General features: G+C 38.9%; 2 protein-coding genes across 4 annotated transcripts in view; both read left to right on the top strand.

The window, feature by feature from the left end:
• LOC138125100 (uncharacterized) overlaps nt 1-13452 on the top strand; it is an 87433-nt gene that overhangs the window by 53252 nt on the left and 20729 nt on the right. For all 3 annotated transcript variants that reach the window (XM_069040377.1, XM_069040378.1, XM_069040379.1), the window contains 2 exons: nt 8812-8885; nt 8935-9036. In XM_069040377.1, coding sequence (XP_068896478.1) covers nt 8814-8885; nt 8935-9036 — 174 coding nt within the window. In that variant the 5' untranslated portion in view covers nt 8812-8813. The remainder of the gene's footprint in view (nt 1-8811; nt 8886-8934; nt 9037-13452) is intronic.
• LOC138125057 (P-granule-associated novel protein 1-like) lies at nt 6310-6981 on the top strand. The gene has a single exon (XM_069040317.1). The coding sequence runs from the start codon at nt 6310-6312 to the stop codon at nt 6979-6981; it is 672 nt and encodes a 223-aa protein (XP_068896418.1).

The raw sequence follows: 13452 nt of genomic DNA, 5'->3' as shown, positions 1-13452 counted from the left end.
TCTGCTTTCGTTCACGCGAATTGCGTGGTCGATGCAATTCAAGTGAACTAAAGCGGCCGTTCTGAGTGCTGTATTTGGTTTTTTCGATACCTCCTTAGAAAGTGTAAAGACAGTGAGCGAAAGTGAAATCTTCACCCACTGGTAACTGGTATCGAACAAAACATTTAAAATTATTATTCACACAAATTTTTTGTAGCCAGTCGGAGAGTTTATTATCCAGAATATTGCAAACGTCAAAGCATTCCATCACTCCAGGCCGAATTGAAATATTTAAAAAAATATAAGAAACATCAAACAATGTAAAAAAATTGATTGAAAACATGAAATCTAATTTAAATTTCACTTTGCCCATTCCTAATCTCGCCTTGACTCGCATCTTTCCGTCAAATTAAATTTTCAACTTTTTTAGAAATAATAATTTCGAGCCGAGCACGAAATACACTCTTCGTCGGCGTAGCCGCCCCCTTTTCCGATCGAAACTGTTATTTAAATGATTTTTTTCAGGAGCGTTCGGGGTATTTTAATTTACATTTGGATCGAGCCACCATTACGACGGTAAATAAAATTGCTGTTTTTATTTCCTGTTTTTATGCGTCAGTATTGGCGGAGATAAATATCGTCGGTTTTTATTGTGGCGTCTGATAAATATTTTCGATATCGAACAATTCCGAACAGCAGGAAATAAATAAATGTTTGTCCAATAACATGTAACGGGTGCTGGGACTAATTGCAATTTGGTATCGCGTTTGATCGTGTTGCTGTTTAAAAATCGTTTGCCCCAACAGAGAATTAAAAAAAAAATGTAGACAATAGACAGAGAAAAATAAAAAACATTTACTCAGAAAATAACATAATTACATAACATTTTTTGTTTACAATGCAAAAATTTTCGATAATAATGCGGAATCTGGAAAAGTGCTCAGAATGCTTGCAGCGTTTCCACGTTGAATGGCAAAGGAAATCCTCTCAAAAAGGAATTTCTTTGATTTTGAATCGCCTGATTCCGCGATAAGTCGGTTTCCGATGACATTAATAAAATCGATGGTTTCTTTGCACCAAGGGCCTAAGGTTTCAAAAGCTAAACCTTTAAATATGGAGTTTGAAAAAAATTGCTACAAAGGCGTGAACAATTTTTATTTGCTTCGTTCTTTCTTACAATAATTTTATTGTGATCAGTTTCTGTCGCGTTTTTCTTTTTCTTTCATCTGGGTGAAACACTAGAAGTCCATCCAACCACAGAATTGCCTCCTCTGCACCAAGTAATTTTAGCAAAATTTTATTTAAAGTCCCCGGAATTTGCCCCGGCCGTAAATTTTACGACCCTATTTACCCCTTCACCCGGTTCACTGTCCGAAACGAAGTTTTGACGGACGCCGTCTCCGAGCGCCGCCGCCGCGTCTGCACCAGCTTAAAGCTTCATCAGGGAAAAACCCCGTGCACAACGTCGCCGGCATTGAAATTTACATTGGCAATAAGCGTCATCCGCCGCCTCCTCTTTATTAAAAGAAAACCGGCAAATAGTTTTCGGGGGCAGATTACAGTTCGGCGAGTACCTCCCGTACGCAATGCGGGATCAGGGCTCTCAGCTCCGGGTATTAATCACGCACCAAGAAGGAGCCGAAGATAAGAGGATGATGGAGGATCCAGTCCACTCTCGGACCCGGACCTAATGGACCGAAGATGGTAAGATGTGACGTTCCTTTCGACCGGAAAAGCGGTGCAGACGCGTCCGAACCTCCATTAATTGGAAACCGAGTGGCCATTTGACGTCACTCGAATAAGCTGTAAAGCGTCAATGCCGGCCCCGGGTGCGACGCAGCGGCGGCGCCACCCCCATAATGCCGACAGAGTATCGGACAGTAATGACATATTAATCCATCTCGCACCACAAAATTTGCTTTAAAAAAAAATTCTGTTATAGATTTTAAATTGCGCCTAACACTGATGCAACCCCTACTACACTGCCGCAACTTGTGTCAACGATCTTCGCACCTAACACTTATGCAACACCTACCACAATATTCAAAATATGTTAGCCACGTCCATACGCGTTGTGCGAGTGCAAAGAGGGTTGCATAAGTACTAGGCGCAATTTAATAATGATCACACGTGCGTTACTTTATAACATTCGCAACGCCCCCAAACCACCCCTTAATAAAGTTGTTTGTTCGTCCGTATTTAGATTTGGCGAAAGCGAACTGGACGCCCCTCGAATAAAAGATGTCCTTTTCGCATCCTTCCGGCCTGGATGCGTCGCGAGTTTAATCGCGATTGTCGAAATTTGGCACATCTTCCATCACGCCGCCCCGGTTTTATCGGTCCGGGGGTTGTAGCGCGTACACCATAAATAATGTAAACCAGGCCGGTGGAGCTGGTGGAACTCCTCTTTAATATTTACTCGCGGGCCACACAATATGTTTGAATACAAAATTAATTTCGCAACTCGCTAATAGAGCTGATTAATTAATTATTGAAGTTGTTTACGGCGCAACCCGTCGACTCTCGTCTACGGTTCGGTTGTGTTTGGGCACAAACAACGCCGGGGTGAGGTCGAGCGCCGTCTTGTTGGGTCCCCGCTTAGCGCCGTCCGTCCCAGCGATTATTTAAACTGTCCCTGTCCCCCGCTCGGGGGTGGCGAGATTTATAGGACGCGTGTCGGAACACGGCTTTTTGGAGTTATGTCCGCAACGAGGTCGTAAGATATTAGCGAGTTTAATTGGGGAGATGTGGGCGGCGATGGGTTCGACCGGTGAAGAGCGTATATTTCACCGGATTCTGGACGGTCGCCGGATTTGTGCGCTCCGGGCGCGCAACAACAAAAGCTTGTATTTTAAACGAGTCCGGGCGGGATTCGGGAATGCGGATATTGATGGGGCGTGCGGTTCAGGGGGAGGTTTTTCGATGGACAAGCAAATCTCGTAATTAACAAGGTGGAGATGCGAAGTGAGTCGTTCGCAACGAGTCGGGAGTTTACGCGAGTTGGGGAAATTCTGTTTAGTTATTTAATTTATTACGGCGTTGGTAGCCAACTACTTGGAATATTTTTAAACACCTATTTCGGGAGATTGGGACTGGTTGAAATGAAATTGCAGTTAGTTTGTGCAGTTTTATTGCAGCCGCAGTCGACCTAGAACTTTAATAGGAGTTATCGTTAAGCCGAGTTTGTAAGTGGACTCGTTACAATTTTCGAGGAAACTTAGTATTATTACCAACAATTGTTACACTACCCTACTTTATAATAAATCGTCCCCCATTAATTTTAGACGTTGGAATTATAATTGTGCAGATTTTTCTCTGAAATGTCAAAGAAACGTCAACGATGTGCTGTTGTTTAACCTAAAAAACAACTTTTCGATTTCGGCTGTAATTTTAAGCAACAATTATCCTAGAATAAGTCGTAAAATGTATTTTATCATTGAAGAGAACGCATTTTTATTAGAATATTACTTTCGGAACGGGGTAAATAGGCAACCAATAAAACGAGTGTGCATAGCAAGTATAATTATGCGTACGACTCAAAGTAAGACAAATGCTTCGGTAAAAAAAGATAAGGTAGCACGCTTGATTTGTTTTCTTTTTGATCACCTTATAAAGTCATTATGAAATGTTTGCTTCAAATGTGAGCATTTTATTGTCCATTTTTTGATTGAACGCCTTCAGATAATTTCAAAAACGCCCCATTTGTCCCACATTCCACCTCCCTGGGCCGCCTTTCGTGCACGTCCGTCCATTGATAAAATTGGACTGTCTGAGCGCAATTTGGTCGGTCTCTCGCCGCCAATAATTCTTATCAGACGTCACTCCGTCTGGGAAATAAGTCGCAAGAACAAAACAATTTCCCCGAAATTTCTGGTAAACACCGGGTCGGATTAAGAACGCGATCTTAATAAATCTCAGCCGGTCATGAAACACAAGACGTTAAACTTCTTTCGTCCATAATGCATGAAGCACTCAAACTTCCGACCAACTTTAATGGAACAAAACAATTTTTTCATCTAGTTAAAAATTTAACGGACGTAGAGCGCAAGACTTGCGGCGACCTCAGTCCCGAACAAAAGAGGCGATTTGTTTTGTTTTTTGGAAAATCCGTGCGAGGGTGCATGCGTGACGGCCATAACGTCGTCTGCACAATTGAAAGAGAATTATTTAAAGTATTCTCGAGCTCAATAAGCTTTCATGCTGTTCTTTGTGTTCCTTTCGAGGCAGCTCCCGTGTTATCATTAGGCGATGTATATGCGGCTGTGCCGTCAAAGGAGCTGCAGAGCGCACTCGAGAGAAAAACCTCATTACGTCATTTGCAGAACAACCGAAAGAAATCTCTGTGGAGAGGTCCTTTAAGCAGCACAGTTTACGACACCTCTTAATTTGGCGACAATTAGAGTCATTATATTGACGCAACTTTTCAGCAACAGACTCCGGACCCCGGCTTGAATGCATCCGGAGACCGTTTCCTCCGGGAAAATATAAAACTTCCCGACTCTTCTCCGAAAGTAAAACCAACAACGCACATGTTTATTCCGGTCCATAAGCTGCGCACAAATATGCACGATGCGAATGGTCGGATCGATCCGGAGTGGTTGGATGGAGCGACCCTCTACCATCTTCCACCACTCTCTTTAATTAATAGGAGCGATGTCATGAACACACACCGCCGCCATACTAGCGTTTCAAAGCGGGTGATGCATGGAGAAGCTAATAGTCTGTGGTGTTCCCGGAGAAAAATAACTCCCCACTGTCTTAAACCGGGTGAAATGGACCCGACGCAAAAGAGGCCGCTTGCCACTTTGCTAGTTTATTTTAACGTTAATTGAAAGCGAGGGTGTACGCTGATTCGAGAGGGTGGATGTGTGTTCCTGGTCCGGCGACTTTTAATAAAATTTCCCTATGAGGGCGAGCGGAATGTGAGGGTGGGCGAGTTTGCCGGAAAAGTTGGAGTTTGATCGCCGGCTGGGAAAGTTTGCTCAACTGGGACTGATTTTGCAGGGTGTACCTTGAATTTGTAAAAATCGGGCCCGTTCTCCATTTTGGAAAGTACGGGTCCCTTGTCGATTTTGGAAAGTACGGGCCCATTGTCGTCTTGGACGGTCTGGGCCCATTGTCGTTTTGTAAGGTCCGACCCGTTGTCGTTTTCGAAGGTCCTGGCCTGTTGTCCATTTTGGAAAGTACGGACCTGTTGTCGATTTTGGATGGTGCGGTCCCGTTGTCAGTTGTGGAAGAGCTGGGCCCGTCGTTAGTTTTGGAAAGTACGGGCCCGTTGTCGATTTCGGATGGTACGGGCTCGTTGTCAATTTTGGAAAGTACGGGCCCGTTGTCGATTTTGGACATCAAAAATATTCGAATTCCACAGAACTGTGTTTTTTAGACACTTTGTATATTATGATACGAGTCTTGTAAGAAGCATTTTGTACCACGACAAGCTTGCGAGGCGTGCCATGAAGAGTTAAGTGCTACAAAATCCCTTATCATACAATTTGGGGAGTTTTGTGTGGTTGGCAACAAATGTTGTTTGGAAGATCCAAATTTCAATTGTTATTAACAAATTAAAAATGAGCGAAGACAATTTTGTTTGTACCCCGCCAGAACTTTCAACTTTGTGCACGTCGGCCTAAGAGGTACTTGTCCTCTGGGTTGTTTACGTCCATTTGATTAAAATGTTCCAATATTGTGTTACTATTGCAGCAACATGCGATATTGCATTATCTCGCATAAACAAGAAATTATTACCAACATATATCGGGTGTTCATTTAAATTTCTCCGTTGAAGAGTCGATTGTGTAGAGTAAAAACACAAACAACGCAAAAAGTGAGGTTAGATTTAAACATCTGATCCGTAATCCGTGGTGCGTTCACAATCGATTCTTCAGGGCCAACTTTGAGGAGAAATTTAGTTGAACACCCGATACATATTTGCACCGTATGCATTCCAAAAGTTCTTTCCCAGCTCAGTCGCGTTATCTGCGTACGATTCGTGCTTTATATTGTGAAGAAATGTATTTTTCCAATCGATTTTGTTTTCATAAACACATTTTTATCACCTTCGACAGTTCATATAAATAAACAGGATCATTGCAGGCTTCCATTCTCGACAAAATTCAATCTGGTGCAATGTTTACTTCACAACTGTTGGTCCTTCTGATCGGCTTACGCTTTCACAATTTCGTGTCATGTGACTACTACAAAAACGAATTGCAACCGCTTCAGTCGTGGTTAAGCGATGAATCGACCAAATATGACCGCGTCCAGATCCAGAACAAAAATGTGCCAAAAATAACGCGAGATTTGTTCACGGGAGTTGGACCAGTGAGGAAGATGGAAATCGAAGGGTGTAACGTCACGTCCATCGCACCAAGCGCATTCAGAAGTCTTCGTTATCTTCAAAAACTGAGTCTGAGACACAACCTTTTGGAAACAATCGAAAAGGATGTCTTCTCACATTTGGAGATCGAAGAGTTGGACCTGCGCGACAACCACATCCAAAAAATCGATCCAGACGCTTTTGTCGCCATGCCAAAACTACAAGAGCTCTGCTTGAAGGACAACAAGATCGCGGTGTACAACAGGGATTGGTTCCGGAGTTTGCCCAGTTTGGTTTGGCTTAACCTCGAAAACAACTTTATCAAATCTTTGCCCAGTGGGATCTTGCCTAAGAGTGTAGGAACGTTTCCGTTCAGCGTGATCTTGAGTCACAATCGGATCGAAAACATCGACGAAAACGCTTTCGGAAGTGGTCTCAGTTTTAACAGATTGTATCTGGACCACAACTCTATCAGCACAATCGCCAACAAAACATTTGCTGGTGTGGAAATTATGGATTTGAGGCTGAATCATAACGTCATCGTTTGTATGACGCCGGACGTGAGAGGCGTGAAACTGTGTGACGTCAGCGGAAATCCCTGGGATGAGGAATGTTTATTGAATTTCCGAAAAACGAGTTACTCTACTGCCGTCCTAGCTTTCGGTACTCACAGATTATCCAATTAGCTTTCAGAGAGACTCACTCAGTCGATCTTAAATTTGACTTAATTTTACAAATAAATATCATTTTTTAGACACTCATAATTTACTATTAACCTTGGCAGCTTTAACTACTACTTGTAATGGCCATTGCAAGCACTAGTGCAATTTTTTTGGACGTGGGTAATTTACATGCACGATCGCAGCACAGGAAATGTTTTTAATGGTGGCGCAAAAAAAAGTTTTCGACACATTTACCACGCCGAGGCCATTGTTTCTAAAGAATTTTCGTCGGCATCCACAGTTTTGAAATAAAGTTGCGCGTTATTTTAAAATCCCCGGTTTCACCGCCCCACAAAATAGCGATAATGGAGCCAATCTGCTCGGCAGGAATAAACGGTTTTATTCCCGGAACAGGTTGTCAGTCAGATAAAATCTGAAAGTTGCTGCTGCATTTACAAGAAAACTTATTATAAATTACCGACGGCGACGCAGCATGTAGAAGTTTATTAAATAAACTCCGGATGTAGCAGATCGCTTCGCTTCCAGATTTTAACAGCGACAGTTCCGCGGTAATCGAGTAAAACTGCAATTCGTCGAAAGCTCAGCTTTCGGTGGCTGTCACAGCTTTAGATTCCCTGACCGGATCCGGTAGCGTTTCCGGTCGATCTCGACGTCGCACTAATTTATGGCGTACACAGCATGCAAGATAATTTATCGCAACAAGCATGAATTGCTCCCGATCGCGCCTGGCGCGTATGCAACCCATTTAACACGGCCCGGAAAAATCCGCGATGGTCGATACCGTGCAACGGGAAAAAGTAATTTTTGTCTTAATAGTTTGGAGTGGGCCCGCCCCCGACTCGCGGAATCAATTAGGAAGGACTCCATTAAAAGCTCGCATCTCCATAATTTGCCCATTTGTCATTTTGCCTCGTTCAGTCGAGGCCGTGTTTTAAAAATGTAAATGACTCTGTTCTAGTAAGAGTTGAAAATGTAAAAAACCTGCTTCGTTTTCTTAATGAGCGCAAAATGAACAAGTTAACTCGGCACAATCTCGATGTAGCGGACCCTTAATTATAATCAAGTCGGAAAGTTTTATTTTTGTTGTCGGAGTTCCGCTTGCTTAACACCGCTTTTTAAGAAAATTTAACCAATTAGGTCCGCAGCAAATATCGGGACGACAGTTAGTAATTAATCAGGGGATCGGTGCGTTCGACGGCTCTTTCACGGAGCCGTTGGGAGCAAAATTCGCCTTCTTTGCAACAAAGCGGCCACTTTTTGTCAGGAATAGTTCACTGTGCCCCGCTACATATTTACAAGAAGGTTGCACTCGTCGCAACTGCGACAAAACACAATACCAACATTCATCTCCAAATTCTTCACACCCTTAACCCTCGCATTAACATTTCACTGCAGATTTGCACATTTGAAATGAACGCTCATTTTCTTTATAAAGAGTGGAGAATGACATGTATGCAACCAGCCTTGCAGCTATGCTGCGCACTGGTGCCGATTTCCCTAAACAACAAGCAAATGCTTTGTAAAAGACATTTTGTAGAATGACACATTTTGTAAAACGTCCTATCAAAATGTATGTTTCTGAAGTACTGTAGTGGTTTAAATAAACGTTAATGTGCACCTCTGCCAAAAAGTGCCTTTTGTCCTCCCCTGTTGTCAAGCCTCGGCTGCGCCTCGGCCAGTAAACTCAGACTCGGACGAAAAAGATGCACTTTTTGGCCTTGATACACAAATAACTATTTTGCAAATTGATTTTTTTACGAGTTTAGTTAACTTGAGTTGCTTTAGCTTTGTGAGTTTACTCCTAACAATAAATCGTATCGTTGTTTGTTGCAGCAATGAAAGGGGAAATCATAAACTGTCCGGCGCACAAGGACATCTACTTTTTGGAGACCAACACGAAGCCCGAGGTGAGCCGATCGCAGCGCCGCCAATCCGTCCCTAATTCCCCTTTTTCAGAATACCAACTTAGCAAATTTATTCGCGTCGCCGGCAGGAAGAGAAATGTTCAAATACAAGCCGAGACCGAAACTTAAACAGAAACTTAATCCCGCACTAGAGGTAAGTCTAAGCTCCGGTCCGGATAGTTGTGTATTATTTCGCCACCGGAAGCCGCCTTTTATATTATGTTCCGGGTTGGAATCGATGTTTCGAACGCTAAAAAGTTTCCTCACGTACGACGGTTATGGCCACACAGCTCAGGTCTAATGCTGAAATATTTTTATGTTAACCACAGCATGTTCGGAAATCGGGGACGGTTTAATTGCAGTTGACGGGGCGGATGCACGGGGGCGGCGAGCCGATTTCGACGGGGACGGGGGTCTGCCAGACACGTACGAAGAATTCGGCGAGCGGGACAAGAGGAGCTGAGTCTGCAGCGTCAAAACAAGGCGCAAGAATTAAATTGGAAAGGCGTTTTATCGCGGAAATTTAATAACTACTATGTGGGCCCCTATGCACACCTCATTTTTTAAGGTAAAACACCCCGATTTTCCAGGTAGTTAAAAAAATAAAAAATATCAAGCAAAATAACCCGATTTTCAAGGTAATCTAAAAAAAATAAAAAATATCAAGCAAAATAACCCGATTTTCAAGGTAATCTAAAAAAGTAAAAAATATCAAGCAAAATAACCCGATTTTCAAGGTAATCTAAAAAAAGTAAATATTTCAAGCAAAATGACCCAATTTTCAAGGACAAATAGAAAAGTAGAAAATATTGCGAAAATGACCGGATTTTCAAGGTAAATAGAAAAGCAGAAAATATTGCGAAAATCAGGCACACCATGATTTTCAATGTAGTTAAAAAAGCTAAAAATATCAAGCAAAACACCCTGATTTTCCAGGTAGTTAAAAAAACATCAAATAATCATAAAAGCACCCCGATTTTCAAGGGTTAACAGAAAGGCAAAAAAAACGTAAAATATACCGATTTTCAGGGGTTAACAGAAAAGCAAAGAAAATCATAAAAACTCCTCGGTTTTACTCCGTTATAGTAATAAGAAAGGATTAGGATAATTATATAACTACTTATATCAAAAATAGATAAAGAAGATAAGAGTTATCTCAATCACTTGTGTGAATTAGAAAAAAATAATGAAAATTCGGTGTATACCCACACGGTATACACCCCTGAAATTGGTGAATATATCTATTATAATCGAGGAAAAGTTTACCACTCGTTCTTGACGGATAAAAAACGCAATTATAAGAATTCGCTCTGCTCATGAGTGGACTACGTCCACGGATTGTCTTTTTTTTTCTAATTAGTCGCAGACTTGAGTCACCTCCAGCTGACGCTAATACCCAAACGGTATTGTATCAAAGTTTTCTAAAACAACCCTCTTATCATAAACAAAACCAAATTCTTTTGTTTCTATTTTATTTAAGAGTTCCTTAGTTTTAGTATCTCTGGTAATTCGATTATATTGCGTACTGATTTTACTGCCTTTCTTTTCTAAAATATTATTTATACTATTGGAATCGATCTTTTTGGATGTCTCATAATTTAACGTAAATCCTTTTATTTTACAAACAACTTTATCCGTATTAGTCTTATAACAATAACTTTTTGGACCTGTTGATAACCAGTCAACAATCCATACATCCTTACCTAATTCATCGGTCCACTCTCCCAATAAACAACCGGTTTTGATAGTATTTTTACCATCGTCTATATACAACGCTATCAGTATCATAATATACAACCACCTCTCCCAATTTGTCTAACGTTTCATATAATCTTAATCTGGCGTTTGCTGTTGTAAAAGCTGCTATGAATATATTGGTATTAAAATCATTTTCAACATAATAATCTTTATATTTATAGCTAATTTGTAACATTGTATCGTTTATATCATTTATCTGAATTTTATCAAGTCTATCATCTAATAAAATTTCGTAAAATCTTTTAACATCTGTAACATATTCTGTTGATCCCATATTTTGTCTCTGACCAAATTTACCCCATAAGTTTACTAAACAAGATTTTGCTACAGCTCTCTTACCAGGATTGTTTTCTATTTCACCTAATTCTATACCTAGTTTTTCCTTTACCGCTTTTCTATATTCATCTTCCGTTTCAAAATCGTCTTGCCATGGGCTTGTCTCTAGTTTTATTTTCATAAATGCCTTTACATATTCTTTAAACAAATAATTTGATTTTTTCTCAAAGTTCCAAACTTCATCAATATTTATTATTTTATACCCTTTTTCTATTGCTTTTTTTACCTCATTCGAACACCATGTTCCGCTAATCATTCTTTCAAAATCAGTATGATTACATAAATCTTGATTATTTAATTTAGCACACAACTGACATAACGGAAATGTTAACTTTTCAGCGCCACTTTTATTTTTTATTTTTACTGGTAACACTGGGTGATATAATTGTTTTGGTGGTAAAATATCACATTTTATTAATCCATACCATTTTGGATCATATGTTAAAGGCTTTAATATTTTGTTAGGATGTCCAACAGGATAATAATCAAAATATTGTACTGTTGGATATAAACTACAAACATCAATATACTTCAATTTCTTTCCTTTTACTCTCAATTTTGTTGCGTTTGTTCTTCCACCAAAGAATGCGTTTCTGGGTTCTAGTTTTTCTAATTGTTTAACATCTTTTTCAATTTTTTTCATTTCTTCTTTATATTCTTTATATTTAGTCCAATTACATTCCCACATTTCTATTAAATTATAACCAGCATTCCTTATTTGCTCACTTCTTTCTATTGTTTTCTCATAAAGATCTTCCATAACTGTTTTGTTCTTATTATTAATAAAATCTGAACTATAACATTTTATACAGCCATGCCAAAAGCAACCATGATATTGATAGACTGTATTGGTTTTTTCATCAAAGCCATCAACTTTTAATCCACATATTTTCACTTCACCATTGTTTAATGCGTGTTTTATATCAGGATTATTCAGACTATTTAGCCATGAAATTGATTGTTGAGAATATTTGTCGTTGTTTGGCTTGTCAACAACAGCTATTGTATTAGTTTTAATAAATTTTGATCTGTATACAGCCATGCAGGTACCAGCAATTGTAATATATCTAAATGGATCTATATTAGCGATTTCTAAAAACTGTTTCCTTAACTCGAGACATCCATTTCTTAATATATCAACATCAGAATTACAATATTCGTAAAGTTCTTTTTTAAAATCAAACACATAGTTCTCTTTTCTCTTTTGTTTATGCCATTCTAAAAACTCTTCCCTTTCTTTTGGTTTCATAGAATTAACACCATAGTATTTTGTATCAGGTATTTTTCCAATATAGTTCTGATTTTCTGTAGTATTAAAGAAATGTGGAAAATATCCTTTTTTAAGTTCTTTTAGACCGAATGTTTTGGGGAAGTTTTTTAAAGGTCCTTGAACAAAATTACTACTATCAATAATTCTTAAATTAATTGACTTTATTTCCATTAGCATTATTTTTGATCCGTTATATATACAGAAAGGTTTGATACCATTTTCAACGCAATATTTCAGAATAAAGTAAGAATCATAACCTTTAGAATAATGAGCAATAGCTGTATATCCTTTATGATCTCTAGAAATTAGCCATTTACAGAAATCTTCGTTAGTCTTAAAAGAATTAACATTTCCGCTAAAATCATATAACTAAATTAGCGATGTGTTTGCCTGTTTCTTGCATCGCTTCATAATCAAAGAATAAATATTTTTCTGTATAAGAACATTTAGTTGTATGTTTTTTAGAACCACATTTAACACATTTAAACGGTTTCGTATCATTCAGTGGTTTTTTATTACGATTTTTACAATCTTTACATTGATAAATGTGATATTTTATTCTTTTGTTTGTTTTATCAGGAATATCACAATTTTTGCAACTTTCAACTCGCTTAAATTTAATATCATGAATTTTGTATTTTAAAAAACCTTTTTCATTTTTTATCTCTTTTAAACCATTGTAAGTCATAAGTAAATCATATTCTACCATATCTTCTATTATTTTATCTGCTGTTTTAGCAAATCTGTCTGGTAAAAACAACTTAAATTTACATTCGTCTTTGCCGATCAATGTAATTACATTTTTTTCTTTATTATCTTTACTTGTAAATTGTTCCCAGTTTGTTACGGTATACTGATGACCTATTTCTATGTCTCTAAGTAATAATGTTTTAAGTTGGCTAGGATTTATTAACCTTTTGTTTGTTTTATCAGGAAAAGTTACTGTGCAACCTTTTCTATCACAATTTTTACAACCTTTTACTTTGTATATTTTATCATCGTCTTTTATTGTTGTCTCACATATTCCGCCTTTTTGCCGTCTCCTTTGCATATAACATCTATGTTTTAATATTTCAACTTCTTTATAACAATTTCGACATTTTTCCCATCCACATCTGTGTTCTTTACTACCCTCTTCTATCATTTTGTTACCTTTTTTAATGATTTGATTACCCTTCTTGTTATTTCCTTCTTCAATCATTTTTT

The sequence above is a fragment of the Tenebrio molitor genome, chromosome 2 (assembly GCF_963966145.1).
Source record: "Tenebrio molitor chromosome 2, icTenMoli1.1, whole genome shotgun sequence".
Lineage (NCBI taxonomy): Eukaryota > Metazoa > Arthropoda > Insecta > Coleoptera > Tenebrionidae > Tenebrio > Tenebrio molitor.
This window is presented reverse-complemented; position numbering and strand designations above follow the sequence as displayed.